Source organism: Phalacrocorax aristotelis, chromosome 21 (genome assembly GCF_949628215.1).
Source record: "Phalacrocorax aristotelis chromosome 21, bGulAri2.1, whole genome shotgun sequence".
NCBI lineage: Eukaryota > Metazoa > Chordata > Aves > Suliformes > Phalacrocoracidae > Phalacrocorax > Phalacrocorax aristotelis.
Window position 1 is genome coordinate 4110373 of NC_134296.1, and position 19489 is coordinate 4129861.

The following is a 19489-nucleotide window of genomic DNA, read 5'->3' on the forward strand; positions in this document are numbered from 1 at the left end:
CATCTGTATTTTTCTCTGTGCTGTTTCTGTTTATTTCTTATTTTTTAATCCCTACTTCTTGACTGTAGAAGTCCTTGTGCTGACACAATATTATTTATTTATAAAATATGTACAGGAAAGCGCTCGGGTGCTGGTCCCGCCCTCCAAGGTTGGCCGTGCGTGTCCGGCCGGCAGGAGCGGAGGAGAAAGACGATTTCTCTGCCTTGGAGTCGGGAGGAGGAGGAGAAAGGAAAGGGCTGAGAAAGAGAGACTTCAAAGTATGTGAGCAAATATTTACAGGCTCCAAGACAGAAAAAAATATATCTACAGTGCTGTCTTGGGGATACAGGGAGTTGGGTTTGAAGCAAAGCCCGCTCCCAGCTCCATTTGTTATATTGATTTATAAAGACTATGGGTATTGATTTCCATCGGCCGTGCCGGCAGCGGGGTGCGCAGCTCTGGAGAGCCCCAGGCTCAGGGGCTGGCAAGGGGCAGCCAGGACCACGCCAGCCCCGGGTTTGTGCTTCTGGGGTTTTTGCAATGGCGCTTTGTCTGCATATTTAGAGTTGCAAATGAGGGCCAAATGCTTCTGCAACACTCCCTTGAGCACCAGGGAAAGGGGATGCTAGCAGGGAGCGCATTTCAGAGTGGCAGGGAGGAAAATATTGCGATTTGGGGTTTTCCATTGGCTGCTGCTGGTTTAACACGATGTGAACAAAGCAGGGGGGTTTTGCTGGTGCTTGGGGCAGGTAGCAATAGTCCCCAAAAGCTGACCAGCTCCTGGGAGCTGGGGAAAGGACCTGGGCTCCCCTGCACGGGGCTGTGTCAGTGTGGAAGAGCTCAGCGTGCCGTGCTTGCACCAGTGGGTGCAGGGGTGCCCCAGCGAGCGTGGCCAGGGGTCTGCACATGGTGGGGAAGCTACCGCAGCACGTGCACAGCTAACAGCTCGTGCAGGGGAGGGTGCCGGTGCACAAGGGAGCGACTCCATGAAATGAGACAGTGGATGCGTGGGTGTCTGTCTCAGTCCCCGAGCTCGGCAGGTCACCCCAGTTCAAACTGTCCATGGTCTATGCAGGTGATACTTGGCTGGAGGAGATAGAAGAGACCTCGGTCTTGCTCTGGGATACGGTGGAGGAGACATCTTCATCCCCAAAGGGGTTCTTGCCACAGCAGATTGTGGTAATCATGCAGTTGCGGAACTGAAGGAGGGAGAGAAATGGAGACCGATGGCACTGGGGGCCAGCGGGGATGTGCTGCCGTACTGAGAGCTGCCGAGAGCCCCCGAGCTTGCTGTCCCCCCCGGCTGAGATGCAATCGCTGATGGGGAAGAGCAAAGTGCCTGCGGTGACCCCAGGAGCGCTGGTGAGCCAAGGGCAGAGGCTCACCCTGCATGACATGGGGCATCTCACCTGTTTGTTCATGAGGACGTAGATGATGGGGTTGTAGAGGGAGGAGCTCTTGGAGAAGAAGGCAGGCACTGCCATGAGCGTGGCAGTGAAGTCTGCTCCCTTGTTGGTGAAGATCCAGAAAGCCACCACGGCGTAGGGCGTCCAGGCCAGCATAAACCCCAGCACCATGAGGATCACCATCCGCGTCACCTCCTTCTCAGCCTTCTGGGTTGTGGCTGACTCCTGCTGCTGGGCAGCTGCCTGTGGGCAGGGGGTGTGGTGAGGGACACCCCACAGCTTTCCACCCCCAGACCACCTCCCTTCTCCTGCTCGAGCTGCCCCCGCATCCTCATTCATTCCCTCCCAACGTTACCTCTCGGACTTTGCAAATGAGGCGCCCGTAGGAGAAGAAAATGACCGTGACCGGGATGATGAAGTGGATGACGAACATGTAGAGGACGTAGGACTCGTTGTGGTAGTCAGGGTTGTGGGTGTAGTAGTCGGGGCCGCAAGAACACTGCATCCCCTCCGGCATGTATCTGCCAAAGAGAAAGGTTAGGATCTCTGCCTGGGCCCTCCCTGGGGACCGAATTCCCCAAGGATGAGGGATGCTCTGCGGCACGTGGGTTTTGGGTGAGCTCCTCCCTGGCTTCTCTGCGCCCCATGCACCCGGCCTCGCTGGCTCTGCAGCGTGCAGCTCCTTCGGGGCTGGCAGCGAGCCGTGCCGACATGTTGTGCTTGGGCGCGTAGCATGGGTTTGTTGTGACACTCGCTCCCTCCCATGGGGAACGGGCTATTTATTTCCTTCCTACATGGCTGAGCACTTGCCTGCTGGGAGCCACCTGCTCTCCCTCTGCAGATGGAGGGACGCTGAGTGGGGACAGGAGCCGTCGGCTTGGTGAGTCCAAGCTCTTGAAGGCTTTGTCCCTGCTGCTGCACGGGGTGGAGGGATGCACAGCCTCTGCCTGGAGGGGCCCTGGCTCAAAGGGATGCAGCTTAGGTCTGCTTGGGAGCCAAGGACCAGCTGCCTGGGCAGGGATCCGAATTCAAGGCTGGAGAGGGACCATATGGCTGTGCCTCATTGCAGGTGGATGGTAATGGCACTTTTCTGCCCCAAAGCCACCTCCTGCACATGCCCAAAGGGCTGGTAGGGGCTTGCTATGACCCCAGAGGACAGCTCTGCAGTGAGGTGTCAGGAGGGGCCGGAGCTGCAGCATTAGAGAAATTATCTCCATCTCCTCAGCTCCTCCCTTATGCTTCAGGTGGCCTTTGGCTGCTGCATCAGCTCCTGGGATGTGGGTGCGTGCAAGTGGGCTTTAGCAGCCCAGAGAACACACTCTCTGAAGCCTAATGAGCGGCTTGTGGCATGAGCAGTCAGCGTTGTCTCTGTTATTGTTGGGGGGTGTTTGTTGTTGGGAGTCTCAAATGTGCTGTGGTGCTGGGAGCAGGACAGGAGGGTTTGCAGGGACAGTGGGGCAGGGGTGCTGGGAAAGGTGCTGCGGGGCCCCCAGGAGCAATGCTGGAGTGTCAGCATGCCACCAAGGCCAGGTTTGCCTCCCCAGAGCAGCCTTGCCTGCTGGCCTCGTTGTCCAAATGCTCTTTATGGTCTGCAGAGAGAAATGGGCTCTTCACAGCAAGGGTGAGATGAGTTGTGCCTATCAAAGCCCCTCTTTCTCTGCAGAACATAAAGAGAGGACGAAGGGCTATTGCAGCTGGAGGTGCTGAACCTGTGGCAGTCTTTGGTTAGGGAACACCAAGCCATCATGAGACCGACAGCTGAGGTCCCACTTCTGTTCTGACTCGCCCCATTGCCTCTCTCGCCCGGAGCCCAGGGAGTTCCACATCTGAGCCACGAGTGCATCTCCTGTCCCACTGGGATGTTTGCACAGCAGCTGGGGCTACTGCTGAGCATCCTTTGACTCACCTGGACCAGCCGAAGAGGGGTGGAGTGGCACAGGAAAAGGCCATTACCCAGGTAAAAGCGATGCCCATCATGGCATGGGTTGCAGAGAAGCGGAAGTTTCCCATGGGCTTGCAGACGACGATGTAGCGCTCTATGGCCAAGACAACCAGGGACCACAGGGCGACTTGGCCTGCAGGAGGGAGAAAGAGTGTATGGGGGTGGTGAGAGCTCCTCTGGGCTTGATCTTCCCTTCATGGCCTCGTGGTTGCAAAGAGCAGAGGGAACCGAGGAGTTGGGGATCAGCAAGGGATAACCAGCATCCTACTCAATAATCTCCCAGCCATAACCTGCAAAAGGTCTGGGAGCCGAGGGGAGCGTCTGTGCTGCAGCAGGATGCCGGTGGTGGAGGAGGAGGATCATCATAGTTTTTTAATAGTTTAAAAATCAAGGGGGTGAATTCCACCTGGGCGTGAGGAAGCACAATTTCCGGCAAAGATGCCAGATGCGTCCAAACCTGTTGATGCCTTTAAATGTGTATTTCATGAGTCTTCCGCCAGTGCTGGATCGGGGGGAGGTGTATGGGGGAGGCTGTGTGGGTGGGCATGCGTGCACATGTATTTATAAGGGATAATTAAACTTCAGGGGATTGGGAGTGTTTAGTCGGTGCTGTAAGCCTCCTAATGCCCCCAGCTGTGATAATCTCCTGATAACTACACCCTGTGCTAGGATTCGCTGGAGACCTGCTGCTCGCACAGTGGCTGCTTCCCATCCAACTTTCTTCCTGTGAACAGGGTCCTCTTTGTTCTTTACTAGATACAAACACTGGAAGGGCAAGGAATGCTGCCTGAAAGCCCACAGGCTCGCTTGACCAGAAATGGTGCAGAACCATATGATCTTCTGACCCCGAGATCAAGCGTTTCCTCGGCCCTTGGCTTAGATCAGGACTTTTAGCTTTCCCTTTGCCTGGCAGAATATCCATCTTTTGGGTTTTCTTTTTCTTTTTTTTTTTTTTTTTTTTTCAGATCAGCATCATTGTGGGAACTTGCTCCATTTAGTGGAAAAAAAAGTGAAGTCCTTGCAGTGGTTATGGATCTCTGCAGCGAGGATTAGCAGTTGTCAGATCCATCACGAGGTGTCATGTGGGCCCGGCTGGCTGCGTGGGCACGGGGTGCAAAATGAATTTTCCCTGTTTTGCACGGGGGCTTTCTGCAGGGCGAAACGTTAGCGGCTCTCATGTCCCTGAGAAGCGAAATAAAGAAGCTCCCAAGGGCACCCAAATCGGGTGCAAGTAGGACAAGAGCTAAGCAATTGCTGCAAAGCCTGGGCCTAGTTTCCAGAGCTCTGTGCAAGCCTGAGTCCTCCCTCCCCTCCACGCTGCTGCTCTTCTCTTCTGGTTAAGGGCTGCTACATCTTCCTTTTGCCCCTAGATACCCCTCTCCTTGTCTTGAACTCCTCTCCATGCCCGTACCCCTTCTGCGGGGTCTGTCTCCTGAGTGGTCCTGCTCCCAAGGGATGTCTCCTCCCTCCCTGAACCCTCCCAAACGCTTCAGCTTTTCCCAAGAAAAGGCTTTTGGCAAAGATGCTTGACATTGATTCAAGGACATGATGTGGTCACCCCTGGCAGGTCTCTGCTAGCCCTGCAACCTCAGTGTGAGACCCCCTGAATGCAGGCTGGGCAGCGTGGCCACATGGCCCCAGGCTTGATCCCTTCCTGGCATTCATTTCCTTGCAGCAGCCCTGCTAGTCGTGAGACGGGCGCTTCTTGGCATCAAGAGCAAACTTGAAAAATCTCTCTTTTTATCCCTGTCCTTAAGCCGCAGGGGAGCAGCGCCTTGCTTGGCAAACTCGGCCCCATGCAACGAGCTGCAGCATCGCAGCGGCATGTGAGACGGCTTTCTGCATGGGAAAGATGCTGCGTTCATCGCAGCCATCCTAACACCGTGATGAAGGGGTGGAACTGGGCTCTTAAAGCCCTGAAGAAGCAAGATCACCCACTATCACACCTGGCCCTTACACCCAAGCTCCCACCCCTGAGCACTTGCCTCCCAGTGTGGCGAAGAAGCCCTCCACGGCACAGCCGACGGGTCCGAAGACAAAGTAGCCATTCCAGGCAGTGTAGAAGGTGACCGTGAAGCCAAAACAGGCCATGAGGAGGTCAGCCACCGCCAAATTGACCAAGATGTAGTTGAGCGGCTGCCGGAGCTTCTTGTGTTTGAAGGTGACCAGAAGGGTAAGGAGGTTGATGGGCAGCCCGGTGGAGATGAGGAAGAAGATGTAGCAACACACGAGACGGTATTTCCAGGGCTCGGCTAGGTAGTACTGGGGGTACTCGAAGGGGCTTCGCACCACCCCTGTCTTGTTGGACATAGGCACATAAAAATTTATACCTTCCGTCCCATTCATCCTGCCAATGTTATGGCAGCTGCTTTGCTTTTAAGGGTATTTTTAAAAATCAAATACTCTGGTTTTGTAATAAATTTTGCTTCAACCCCAATTAAAAAAAACAAAAACAAACCAAACGGAATCGCCAGCCCCCAATGTGGAAGAATACCCAGCTGGAGGGTTCCCCACCCAATCCAAAAAATAAATTAATAACAACAACAGTAAATCCCAAGGGGACGGGAGGTGGTGCGCTGCCCCTGCTCCGCGTCGAGGGCTGGCCGTGCCCGCGTGCCAGGGGAGGTTTTATACCCTTCGGACTCCTCGAGGGACTGCGGGGGGAGGCTGGATTAGGGGCTCGGCTAACTTTGTATGACAAGGGCAACGGGATTGAGAGGGGTTGATGGTTTAAGCACCCTCTAAGCAGCCAGTTGGCCCCAAAACCTGCATTAAAGCGTATTAATTGCCATTAAGTGTTTAATATTGTTTAAGGAATTGAGGGGAGGAAGGGATGGGAAGGGGAGTCCTTTGGAAGAGGGGTGAAGGTAGGAGGGGCGGTGGTGAGTTGGGGAGCAGCTGCTTTGGGCAATTGATGGGGAAATGGGTCCGTGCTTGGGTCCATAGTGGGACACAGCCTTTCAGGTGTCCCTGGGTGGCTGAAGGACTCCATGGGAGTGTTTGGGGGCTGGGAGTGTTTGGGGACTGGAGAGTGCCCAGCTCTGCCTCACTGACCTTGAGGAGCTCACTGGGAGAAGGCTGGACCGAGCTCTTTGGGTCTGAGCCATTAGCTTGGCTCTGGCTCTTTGGCTGCTCTGTGCTTTGGGTGCCCGGTTCAATGTGGGTGCTGCCTGACATGGGTATGTGTCCCCACTGCAGAGCAAAACCAGGATCTGCTAACGTGGCCAAGGGCCGCCTCTGTGCACGGCGCTGGGCAAAGGCAGGAGGGGAAACCGCTTCCCATCCCAAAGGGTGCAATCTTGGTAAACACAGCATTTTGGGGGCAGGCCTCTTGGCTGTATTACGCTCTGAATCGTGTGCCCTGGTTGTGCTAGAGTGGAAAGGACTCTGAATTTCCTCCTTTGCCTTACCTTCTCCCTGGGCTGAAGCATATATGTTATATATATGTCAGGATCTCTGACAGGTCAGGAGGGAGTATGCCATCCAGCAGGGATGGATGTGGCACCATCAGCCCTGCAACTCCCTGTGTCCCAGAGAGCTGCTGGTGAATGTTTTCCACCCCAGCCTCCTCCCCATCTCAGCAAGTGGGATGCCAGTCTGGGCAGCTTTGCAAGGACTGGTAGGGTTTAGGGAGGGTCCTTAGCCACAGCTTTAAAATCCAGCCTGACAAAGTGCCGCTACTTGCTGGACAAGCAGCACCTGAGAGCTCCGGGGAAGTGAAGGTAAAGCCTCAGCAATGCTGATGTCCTGAATTCCCTCCAGAGATAGCGCAGAGGTCAGCACCAGCCTGTAGCCACTCTGGGAGAGCAAGTGAGACGGAAAGAAGCTTCTCTCTGTCTCTTAGTGCTCAGTATGGGGTGTGGGATCCCCATCCCAGCACACACGAGACTGTGCAACCCTTCTCAGCAGGGTCGGTGCCAGCTTGGAAGACCAATGCTCCACCTCATCCAAACTCTTCCCCCATTTCTTCCTTCTGGGTCATGGGTGCTCCTTCTCCAGGAGACCTGCCTAAGGCGCCTTAGTGAAGCTCTTCCATTAATCTCTGACATCTGGTGGCGTTAATGGCCCTGATCTGTTAATGCGGTAAGCTCTTAGCCTCTTTCTCACCACAGCCCTCCGCCAAGACAAGGTGGATGGAAAAAGTCAATGCTGCCTTGCTGGATGAATGAGGTCTTCCGCCAGACTGGAGTGTCTCAGAGGCAGAGGGCAGGAGCGGAAGGCTAAAGGGTGTGGGTGGGATGAATGATGTCCTAATTGCTGACCCGCTGATCCGTCTGCACAGGTCCATGAGGAGCAGAACTAGGATGTGGCAAGAGTAAGGGGGTTACATTAGCCTCAGGTGCCCTGGGACAAAGACTCCCCATGGGACGTCTCAGTATCTCAGAAGGTATCTCACTGAACATCCTGTGAAACCGCCGGTCATGAAATTCCCGTTCTAGGTCTTCCTTGAGGGGAAGAGTGTCTTGTAGAGAACTCCCACGTCCTTACTTCTCATAAAGCTTTCCCTGGAGGTATTTCATGCCTCTCCTGGACATAGTCAGGCTTCTGGATGTACGAAGGTTGGTTGCACTTTTTCAGAATTAATTGACTATTAAAGGAGAACCCAGAAATGCTGATACACATAAGCAGCTGTGCATCTCCGTTCCAGGGTGTCCCTCCCAACTTCCATGGTAGAAAGCAAAAGGATTTCACTGTGATAGTCCACCTTCAAAAGATTTGGACCCTGCTGTCTGTGCCAGCAATATCTGAAAGCTCTGGTGTGTCTCTGAGATTCTGTATACGAACGTGGTTATCTTATGGGAAAGTTAATTTTCATATCCCAGAAAGTAACTTTCACCTCCCGCCCCTGTGAGACTTTCTGCCACATCTTTGTGGTGTCCCGTCTTCTCCTAAAGAGTAGAGTTGTACAAATAAAGCACAGCTATGGGGAGAAGAGGTGAAATGACCATCTGGTTTGGGTGGAGGGGGAAGCATCAGCAGTATTCTTTGCACAGAAATCTTTTCCTTGATAGGTGCAAACCCCCTCCGCTCCCTCTTTCAGCTAAGCTGTGATGCAACTTTGGCTTCATGCATGGCATCCAGAAGCCTTTCATACAGAGGATTGCTGACACCCTGACCAAGAGAGCTTCTACCTGACCTTCAGCTAGCTCTGGACCAGGACCTTTACCCTTTCTGGGAGCAGAATATGGAGCAGGTAAGCCTGAGTTGCCTCTGGCATGCTGACAGGGGTCTGTCCCTTGCCAGCTGTCCTCATGGACTCAGCTTTCTCCCTCTGTGAGCTGAGGTCGGTGTTTCAGTCAATACCTGGAGGCTGGTGGATTTAGAGCTCTCCGCAGGTCAGCCGCAGCCAGGGCAATGCCGAAGGCCTCGAATAAACTCAGCATAGGAAAATGACACCGGAGAGGATAGCTGGTTCCTCCAGGACGTGTCCTGAATGCAACCTCGGTTCCCTCTGTGTCTCTGTTGCAGAAATGGAAAGTGATGGCTTTAATTTGGTGTCTCTTAGCAGGGAAACTTTACGGGCTGTCTCCCAGAGAGCTCTCAATCGTTTTCTTTGTTGACTCTGCAACAAAGAAAGAACAGCAAAATTCAGGCCCTGTTTAATGCGAGAGGAGAGGCTTGCTTTCTTTGTGTTTGTCCTTAAGAAAAGGGTTTTCTTCCTTCTTGCAGGTGTTTTCTGCTTTGCTAAGCTCTTTGAGGTGAGGTTGTCTCTTCTTCAATGTTTGTCAGCACATTGAGTGACGGAGCCCTGAGCTGCTCTGGGCTTTCATGCCCCGTGTAAAGCAAGAAATGATAATTATAATCAATAATTATAATCAAATAACTAACTTGTACTGAGCTGATACAGCTGGTTCACTGGGCTTGAGTGACAGGCAGAGCAAACCACACGGATGTGCGGGAGGAGGTGGTTTTCCTGGAGTTACGGCAGCTGGGAGCCCTTTGCAGTGCCTCTCCCCATCCTTGTGCAAGGCTCTTCATTGCTGCTTCAGCAAAGGCACAGGAGCAACTGGCCCGGGGGCACATGGGGAATGATTTGCAGAGCAAGGTGTAGAGAAACGCAAAGGCAATAGAACTCAGCCATGAAGCAAATATCTGTGCTTAAATTCTGGTGGTGGATTAATGGACAGGACCTTGAACCTTGGCCAGGAGCACCAACGCTGAATGCAAAGTGGTGCTGAGCTCACTTTTGTGCTTTTGGCTGGTTTTATAACATGCTGCCCTGAATCTCCCTTCTGGAGGGGCTTGTTCCTTCCTCGTGGGCAGGCACATATGGCGGTGCTGCCGGTACCCGCAGCCGCCCTGGGAAGACCTTGTTTCCCCATATCAGATAGCAGCCACGCGCGGCCGCCGCACTGAGCTGCTTATGCTGGCCTTGTGAGCTCCCTCGCCAGGAAAGGGGTTAAAGCAAGATAAAGCCAGAGCGTTATAGAGACCATATGGAGGGGAAGAAAACCCTTTATCCTGTAATTGGATTCGTTCCCGGCGGCTCCCAGCGGAGGTGAGGCTGAGTGGAGCTGACAGGTCGTGATGGGTGAGGTGCTGCCAGCCGCCCCATCCAAAGCAGGATGTGTGTGCACAAACTTGTAGATCAATCCATTAGAGTGGATCAGATAGATTTAAATGTGTGGCAGAGAGAAGGAGGACACAGATGTATTTACAGTTTGGTTTGGTGGGCCGTTCCTCCCTCAGGGGGATTAACTCGGCTGCGGCTGGTGGCTCCGAGGAGGCAGCCGTGCCCTCTGCCGGCAGCCGCGACGTGCCGGGGCTGCCTGCCTGCTGCTCCTCCAGGCTTGCGTGGTCACATCCATCCAGGACAAGGATCTGGCGGTGCAGAGGGAGGTTGCTTGTGCCATGCCTTTGCTTCTTTTCCAGAAAATAAGGGTGCACAGAAGCCTGTCTCCTGCCTTGCTCGCAGCCCCCAGCGGGCTGCAGCCATGGGCTTTGGGCAGGAGGAATCCCAGCTCCTGTTTTCCACGCAGGTTCCCCATCAGTGCTCCTTCTCCAGGCTCTCCCCACCAGCACAGCCTCGCAGAGGATGGATGCACCAGAGCCAGAAGGCAGCTGGGAAGTGGGGAGAGCTTCACCAATGCCAACCTCATCTTATTTGCATGGTATTCGCAAGCAAGCAGGCCCCCGTCACCTCCCAGGCTTTTCCTCCTGCTGCTGATCCAGGTAACGGTCCCGGCAAGCACCGTAGGATTTCCTTGGAGAGATAGAAAGTCTTTGGGACTTGTCATTTTCTTGCCAAGGAGCTGAGCAATCCCGGCTCAGCTGTGAACCTGCACCACTCCGTGTGGTGCTGTCAACACTTATAACTAAGTGATAAGCCAGGGCTGCAGCAGAGTAGGCAGGTTTGCAAGACAGTCTCACCGGCCACGCAGCACCACGGGATGAGCAGCCAGCAGAGCCCAGCAAGTCCAAGGAGCACAAACACATTTCTCTATGTTAGCATCTGTGCAAGGGAGCAAGCCATCCTCTGATGAGGGTGAGGACCAGCGCAAGGGAGAAGATGCTGGCTGCTCCTGTGAGATCTTCCTGTCTTGCAAAATGCAGTCAAACCTTTGCTGGATTTTGTTCTGGTTTATGGGCTATTGAAGCCAGGTAGGTGTGAGGGAGGGGTGAACAGTGAGAGCTGGGAGGCAGGGATCTGTGTCCAGCTCTTCTCTCCAAGCTGTGCTTTGCCCAACTAGTGGCAGGTGCTTACCTGCGAAGTCAGAGAGGCAAAAGAGAGGCAAAAGAGAGGCAAAAGAAAGGCAAAAGAAAGGCAAAAGAAAGGCAAAAGAGGGATGCAAGGGCATAGCACCACCACCTTCCCACCACCTCCATTCTGCAGTGTCCAGCAGCGCCTGCCGTGGCCCAGCTTTGAGAAGAGCTGAGCAGTCAGAAAAGGGGGTTTTGGAAAACAGAAATAATCCAGCTCTTTTGATTTGTAAATCTCATTTGAAGTTGAACCCAGTTATTCCTGAGGGCTTTATTGTGGATGTTCGTAGCCCTCTGCAGTGATGCTTTAAACATGCTGTTTTGTTTTGTCATAACTGGGCCGAATTTTTTTCTTCATTTCTAGTACAGAGGCCTTGGTTTTCTCTGTGGAAGCCTGGAGACTGCTGTGACATGGCCAGGTGTTTTATAATCTTTTGGGAAACAGTACAGAGGAAATTTGGGGTTTGCCTGCTTGTTTTCTGCTTTCCAGCAGGGCCTGGCTGGGCTGGCTCCTTGCTCCAACATCCCTATAGGACCATGAACAGCCAACCTGGTGTTCCAGCTCCCAGAAAAGCCGGGTCCTGGTGGTACTTTGGGTCTCCCAGGGAGAAACCCTCACATCACTGCCCCGGCCATGCTCTCAGGCAGCTGAAGAGCCCCATCCCCTGTATTTTGCCCCATTTTGAGGCCCCTGCTCCTCTTGGTGGCAGCTGGGTGTCCCGCATTGGAATTCATTTTTGCCCTGTTCTTGCTGTCCCTGCTTTAAAGTCTTCTGGGGATTTGCTCCAGACCAAACGTGTCCTTTCCCTCCCTTTGCCCTTCATCCTATAATTGGATTCATTTCTTCCATCCAGCCCACACCGTGCTGCTCCCCATCCCTTTACATAATGACACTGGCTCCAGGCTGTGCCAAGCCCCGGCCCTTGGGGCTTGACCTGCAGCCACTGAAACCGGCGGAGGGGTTTGCACCGATTCCTGTTGCACATTGCACCCCGCGTTGGTACGATGACCCTTTTCTTTTGCAGTTCCTGCTCCCTTCCCATTTGCTGCCTCTTTTTCTTTTGCACATGCAACGTGTGCTCCCTCCAGCCCCTGCATTGCTCGGGCAGTGGTTGCATCTCTGCATGAACCCCCTGAGCACGTGGTCCTACGGCGCGAGGGGCAGGATAGACGCAACAGCCCTGCACAGATGAGCAAAGCAGTGGCAGGATGGTCTGGAAAAATGATTGATTTTTCCACTCCTTTCATTAATATTTATTCTCCTTAATTCCCAGTCTTTACTATTTAGCTCTCTTAAAGCCTTTGTGGTTGAACGGCTTTCACTGAGGTTGCTGTTCATCATCTAAGCAAAACATCCATGGATTAAATGGGCGTTTTATCAAATTTGAGGCCTGTGCTGGAATCAGATCTGCCTAGACAGGCCCAAATGTCTCTGCAGATCTTTCTGCTGTTGTCTGAGTTTCCCGTTTGGTTTTCCTGGCCCCGTGTCCCAGCCGGGATGGATGTGCCGCTGCGTTTCACTCATCACCAAGTTTCTCACCTGAGAAACTCTCACCAGTGAGCACACTGACTTGCCGTGTGTGCTGCCTCTTTTTCACCCTGAAGGCATCCGACCCTGTTTCCTTGTTGCCTTGCAGAATGAATTGGTGTCTGAAAGTCTGAAAGGAGACAGAGCAGCAGCAAACTCTTCTCTCCTGTTGCAGATAAACTGCTGAGGGTTTCTGGAATGAGAAGGGTGACTCTCCTTTGAAAGTGCTGATAAATCCTGGGCATCCAGCATAATCCAGTCCACTGTGTCAGGAAATCTCTTGGGAGCTGACAGCATTGAGCACAGCAATGCCTCTTCATGCTACAGTTCTCCCATGGGCAGATAATCTCCAACTGTGAATGCTGGAGGTTGGATCCTGACTGCTCTTACCCCCTTCTCAGCAAAACAACCGCTGCTGCCTGCCGCGAGACAGGGCTTACCTGCAAACTCCGTCTGCAGCGGTGACTGCAGGACCAAATTTTGCATCCCTTGTGTGAGCAAGAATATCATACATCGTCCTCCTGCTGATTTAACAGTGCAAGCGGCCCTGCAAAGCAGCGGTGTAATGCACTTCTTGGTGCCTTAGCATTTCCTCTTGCTATGCTTAACCTGATATACTGTTTGATACGGGAACAGTAGGGAGGGTAAAAGGAGGTAATAAGAAAATAAAAGGTCAGTGGGTGCCTGGTGTTTGTAAAGGCTAAATTGCTCTTTCATCAAACCTAATAAATATTCCCTGTGAGTGGGGTAGGGAGCTCCTTTTCTGAAATGCTAAGTGATTTCCCTGCCTCAGAGCCTCAGCCCAGGACTCGGGTTACCACATGCAGGCAGGGTTTGCCGTCGCCGGCTGCGGCTCCTCGCCTGCTCCGGGGTCACCGCCAGCCAAGCCCTGCGCCTGCAGAGTCCCGAGGGGCCGGGGCAGCGGGGTGCGAAGGGAGGGCAGCCAGGCGCGAGGGACGAGCCAGCCGCAGCCCCTCGCTGCGCATGGAACTGCATGTTTCTGCCATTCCTAAAAATACTCCTGAGCCTTCAAGTGAAAACCCGGTGGTTTGGTTTTGAAAACCAAAATGGAAACAGATGAGATGCATCCCATCTTCTTTTCTCACCTCCTCTCCTTTCTCTCTGCACTTGTTCCAGATCGGGGAGAGAGTAGCAAAGGAGTGACCAAAAATGAAGAAAAACAAAGCAAGGAAACAGTATTTTCTTGTTTATTTTATTCCTTGTTTGAGAAACTAGAAAGTTTTTATAAACACAGAAATCTGTTTTATATAAAAAAAGGGATTTTTTTAAACTTTCGTTTTTTAAAGTCTGATAGAAGACAATTGTTATGAGACAGGACACTTTGGCCAGTACCTGTATCCTCCACCACTGGCAGAGAAGCTAAATCCATCCACACTACAGCCAGAAACATGTGCTTTCCTCTTTCTTTTGCCCTTCCATAGAGAAAACAAGGTAGCCGGCAAAATTTCCAGATGTCACCAATTTTGAGGTGTTCAGGACACCTCAGGCCTGGTTTCCAGAGAGGCATTACGGGGTGCAGCACTCATTTGTCACGCTTTAAATGCCTGTGGCAAGCTCTTGCAGGTGCATTGGAGGCCCAGAGGAGCTCAGTGAGCTGCCGAGGATGTAAATCGTTGTGGTGCCCCTGGGGATGGGTCTGCTGCGAAGATGCTGCTCCATCTGGGGTCTCTTGGGAGATGTTGGTGCTGAAGAGCTACAGAGCATTGCATTTGCAGGTAAAACTGAGATTGCCGCCTCTGAAGGGTGAGCAGTGGGATGCTCCCTACCCTCTGCTGCACATCCAAACCTTCACCTCCTTCCCCATGTCTGACCTGCAGCTTATCCAGAGCTCACTGCCATCAGCAAGAAGAGCCGCCAGTCTCTGGGTTAACTGTAGAAACCAGGCAGAGTGGGAGGAGAGAGAAACAACACGAGACAAATTCCCATTAATCTAAAAGATCATTATTCGATGCTAGAACCAGGAGGGTGAACTGTTTTTGGGAGTCAGCAGGAGTTAAATCCTTGCTATCGATTCTCGCCCAGCCCGGCTGCGCAGCCGTGAATTGCCGTGAATTACACCGCCAAGCAGGGGGGAGAAATTGAAGCGGGCACCAGGCAAGCATGGGGGCGGGAGGGGGAGGTCTGCGCCCTTAAAATATTTATGCTGCAAATTAACATGTGTCTTAAGCCTGTGATTCTTCAAATATTTATCTAGCGTTAATATTTTGAAAACCGCATTAAAATTTGCCACTGGTGCTTTATTCGTTAGGAGCATTCGGCAGCCACAGACAGCAGCGCCTGCTAAATCTGTAATGTGTCCATGCAGAGACAGCAGCTGGAGGATGGTGCCTGGGCTGTGAGAAAGAGATTTCTGCTCCCACTTCCAAAGCAGGGAGCCTAAAATGAACTCCTTACCCACATCAACTTCAGCTGTGTGACTGCAGAGGTTCAATTCAGCAGAGCATGTGCCACGTTTTTGACCCATCTGACTCCAAGCAAAAATAATTTAATGTGAGTGGGATGAGATAGATACCCCTGTGGGCAGCGGGAAGGGGAACTGGGACTGGGGGACACGTTTTTTTCCAAGCCTGATGGCTGCTGTGGGTCTGGTGGGGCTGTGAGAGCAAACTGGATGTGAGTGAAGCGATGTCCTTCCTTCTCATGTGCCAGCCTCACCCAAGGAGGTTGTCAGATACGGGGGAAGAGAGGGCGATCTGGCCCACCATGGCTGTCAGGGCGAGTGCTTCAGCTCTGATGCTCATCCCAGAATTGGAAGCTTTGCTGGGGGACAGCAAGAGTGAGGCAGAGCGGCATTGCAGGATGTCAGCCCTTCACACTCTCCCCGTGTGCTCTCCGCCCGCTGCGTTAGCCTAGGGCTGAAATTCAGCTTCAGACGCGTGTTGGCTTCTCTCTCCTGTTTTTAATGCAACCCACTTGCCAAAATACCCCGAGCACAAAGCGACTTGGAGGGAGAAGTACAGGACATGGAGACAAATGCTCAGTGTCGCTGGCACAGGGAGCTCATTTACCCTTGATTCCTTGACATTGCAATTGATGCATGGCTTAATGGACTTTACTACTATTGCCAGTTTCCTGTTAAAATTACTCCCAATTACAGCAAACGTTTAACTTTAGGTACCAGCGGAACCGCAAGCAGCTCCATTTTGTACACCATATTTTTGGTCAGCTTCTAACCTCTCCTGCAATTTTGCTTCATAAACCAAGGGGAGTTTCAGGGGGCCTGCAGATTGCAAACGGTTACAGGGACTGCAGCAGGACGGACTTTTTTTTTTTGCATTATAATGCTAGGGAGTGAGATTTCCAGCTGTGATTTTTATTTTCATTTATCCTCATTTTGCTTTGGCAACGGGGACATGCCAAAAGCTGCTTTTACGGACTGAGCAAACCTCAAGCAAAAAAGTGCCTGTTGCTCCCACCCGCTCTGTGCTTCCACTGAAGAAGCCTCGGAGTCAAGTCCCTTATTTTCACCTCTCCGTTTCCTTTCCTTTTTGAGTACTCTTGCATAATTAAGAGGTGAAGCTGGAAGACAGCACCCAGCTAATACAGATATGATTGATTTTCATCTTCCCTTTTTATTTTAAAGTTTGTCCTTTCCAATCCAGAAAGCTTCATCGCAGATGGATGGGAAACCTGCCAGGCAGCCGCATTTTTGAGGTAAAAGGGGAAAAGACATGGGAAAGTTTAGTCCTTTGAAAAAGTGACCTTTCTTGGTAATTAATTTGTCACTTCCCACCACCATCTGCTGACTCGTCAGCTGCATCCGTCATAACCACGCACAAAATACTGGAAAAGTCAATTAAAATGAGAACCGGTGTCAAATGGGCTCTGTGCAGATTCTTTAGCAAAGGAAGCGGCGGGGGCGGAATAACCTATGGTCTAACGTCCTTTCCATCAATGCACATAAACACGGTCCCAGGGAGCACAACTATGTTGACTTCTCTGGAAGTGTTAGAGCTAGGGCCACTTCACTGCCTGGTGCGAAGCTGCAGGAAATGCACAGGGATCTGGGAAGCCTCCAAGCGACTGCCACATTTTGTCAGAAGGGGTTTGGCCCAAACTGAGCGTTACTGACTGCGGCGACAGCAGCAAGTGCCTTGTGAGGACCAGTGCTCAGTGCAGCGCGTACGCGGCGTATTGACTAGCTCCGGTGGACTAGGTGAGAAAAGTCATTTTACAGGCTTGATAAAGCGCTTTTCCCCTTGTCTCCAGCAAATACTGGCGGTGCTTAGTTTCCAACCAGCCAGGCAGGAATGCCGCTGCACACCCCTGCTGTAACAACCCTTAAAGCCATTTGATACAGGAGAATTTAATTGCTTCCCCAACTCACTTTTCTCCTCTTACATCTCGCCTGCTTTCGGCTGGTTGCTCTCAGGTTTCCTCACACGTAGCCACCCGTCTGTGAGAAGCACCAGGACGTTTCTGGCCTGATCCCAAACCCTCCAGCATCAGCACCTGTCTGATAGTCTTGGGAGATCAAAGATGAGATCTGACGCAAGCCACTTGCTCTCTCTGCACCTCATTTGTCTGCGGAGAGGTGTCAGTGCACAGTTTTGTGTCCCTGAGGGGGTTTAGTGTGTCCAGAACTGTGAGGTGCTCAGTTATGGTGGTAAAAGGGGCTACAGGAAGAATCAAAATGAACAGATAAATCCCCTGGACCACTTCGGTATCTCCCCACTCGTCTGCTCAGTTTATAAAGCTTTTTGATGATAGATTTAGTATGTATAGTTGTATTTATTATTTTAATATTTAGCCCTAGATCCTGCCAGGGAATTTATTACCTTAAATCTATGCTTTGTGTAATGCTGGCGGGTCAACCTGCATTCTTCATTATGCTTGTTTTGTGGCAACATTGTTATTGTGATTTGTCCGTGTTACAGTAGAAATATAATTAAGATATAGGCATTGTTTTACGGTTGGTACCCTCACATCATAAACGCTTTATCCTGGAGGGCTCATGATCTGAAAAGACAAGCTGGGAAAGAGGGATTTTCCCATCTCATAGCTGGGGAAACCGAGGCAGAGAGATTCCCCTGCCGGCTGTGGGACCCACCGAGAACAGCTGCCAGCCTGAAGACAGAAGCCTGGGGAGGGAGGAAAGGGGATCTTCCTGGAAATGAGAAACTCTGAAAAAGCCAATGCAGATAACAACATTCCCTCTCCGGCAAACCCATTTCCAGGTTCATCATGCCAGGTTCGTCAGCTCTGCTGGAAGCGTGGGCACCTGCGCAGGTAAGTGATCGCACAGCGGTGCCCGTACGCGTATGTAATGGGTGGGAAACCCAGCAGAGGCATCCAGGCATGAGCAGGAGCAAGAGGAGGTCTGACCTCCAGCGTCCCCTGACTGCACTCGCCAGGCAGGGGCTTGGTCTCCGCTCCCGTTTGCAGGCTTGGTGGGGTGGGCACTTCGTGGGTGCCCAGATAGGCACTGGTGTTGCCAGCGTGTGTTGGCTTCAGAGAGAGCTCTTATGAGAAAGAAGAAACAAAATCGATGCTGAAACAAGGGGAAAGGTGTTTTCTGCTTACCCCTCATTGTGGGAGCATCGATTCCACCAGCTCCGGCCTCCCCTCTTGTCGTGAGCACCCAGCAGACATCGAAGAGTACTGCAGAGGCGCAGGGAGCCCTGGGTGCCCTCTGCGCTCGGGAGCTGCTTCGAACAGAGAGAAAACGAGTCACAGACAGTTCCTATTGACAGTAATGATTTGGTGGTTTTGGAAGATAAGCGTTCTGTCTTGTCACAGTGCTCACACCAGTACCAGGGGGATGTTCACCCCTCCTGCCCCCCAAATTGGCATTTCACCCCATTTTACACCGCAATAAGCAAAGCTGGGAAATGCTGCACCCAGCCCCACGTGACCGCAGTACTTTGTTGTGGTGATGCTGAACTCGGGATCCTTCTGCTTTGTGCTTTCTCTTTGTAGCTGGGAAGTAAATTCACTAACAACAAAGTACATATCTGCCTGGAGAGGCATTGAGCTAGAGATCTCAGGGCTGAAAGACATGTCCTGCTTACAAAATAAGGAAGGGACATGGAGAAAAGACATTTTTTGACTGGAGTAATGTGTGGGGGTGTTCCTCCGGGGGAAGAGGGAGAGAATCAATTCACAAAGGGACAGTCAATAGAGATGAAGGAGGTGACTGGGTTTATTTCTTTGTATATGGAAGTATTTTGTTGTGGTGATAGAATAAATGAAAAGGCACCAAAGAATGATGCTACTGAGATAACACCGTATTATCCGCACATATGCATATCAATGCACTGTATTACAAGGGGAGAGCCTCAGAAATCCTCTTCCGATCACTGCAGCAAATGGTACGTCTGGCTGGGTCACCCAGGGGGGTGTCCCAGTGCAGCTGATAGCTCTGATGACCCAGAGTGGGTGGGCAGGGAGCAGGTGGGACTGGTGCTGCCCTGAGCAGTGCCAAGGGAGAGGAGAGGGGCTGCAGCCGCCTTCGCTCGCCGTCAGCCCTCCCCTGGCCTGGCACACAGCGGAGGGATGTGACTGGCAAGTGCTATGGAAAGGGAATATTTATTAACTTCACTGGCCTTCAGTTCAATACTAGCTGATATTTATGGGAAATCTAATTTAGGGGTCAAATTTGGCCTAACAATGTCTTTTCAATAACGTCTAAGTGAAGAGATTTCTGAAACTAATTAAGGATCAGGCTCCAATCAGGTAGAGTAGTTAAGCTGTGGGACCAGACTTCATTAAAGTAGTCCAGAGAGAGAATATTTTAATATTTAAAGAGAACATTTAATGTTTACGTAAGTCCTCTTCTGACGTGAAGTCGCTGTTAAATCGCTTCAGAAGGTAGTTTTTGAAGCCCTTTATACCGGGGTCTTATGGAGTTGGGCTGGCAAATGCCCTTCCCAGCTCTCTTGGACCCAGTGAGGCTTATTAAAAGATTCAGTC

The 19489-nt window shown here is 52.0% G+C and overlaps 1 protein-coding gene across 1 annotated transcript; it reads right to left on the bottom strand.

Annotated features, from left to right (window-relative positions):
- Window positions 1–1046: 1046 nt before the first annotated feature.
- On the bottom strand, window positions 1047–5858 carry LOC142067028 (green-sensitive opsin). The gene is made up of 5 exons (XM_075115264.1): window positions 5313–5858; window positions 3292–3460; window positions 1741–1906; window positions 1389–1628; window positions 1047–1178 (listed from the first exon to the last, which is right to left on the bottom strand). Exons 1-5 carry the CDS (start codon window positions 5671–5673, stop codon window positions 1047–1049), a joined length of 1068 nt encoding a protein of 355 aa, XP_074971365.1. The 5' UTR covers window positions 5674–5858.
- Between the last annotated feature and the right edge of the window lie 13631 nt (window positions 5859–19489).

Coding starts and splice junctions, on each gene's coding strand:
- LOC142067028 (XM_075115264.1), bottom strand. CDS start 5,673: ATGAATGGGACGGAAGGTATAAATTTTTATGTGCCTATGTCCAACAAG. Junction 3,461..5,312: donor CTTCTTCGCCACACTGGGAG/GCAAGTGCTCAG, acceptor TCCCTCCTGCAG/GCCAAGTCGCCCTGTGGTCC. Junction 1,179..1,388: donor ACGTCCTCATGAACAAACAG/GTGAGATGCCCC, acceptor TCCCTCCTTCAG/TTCCGCAACTGCATGATTAC.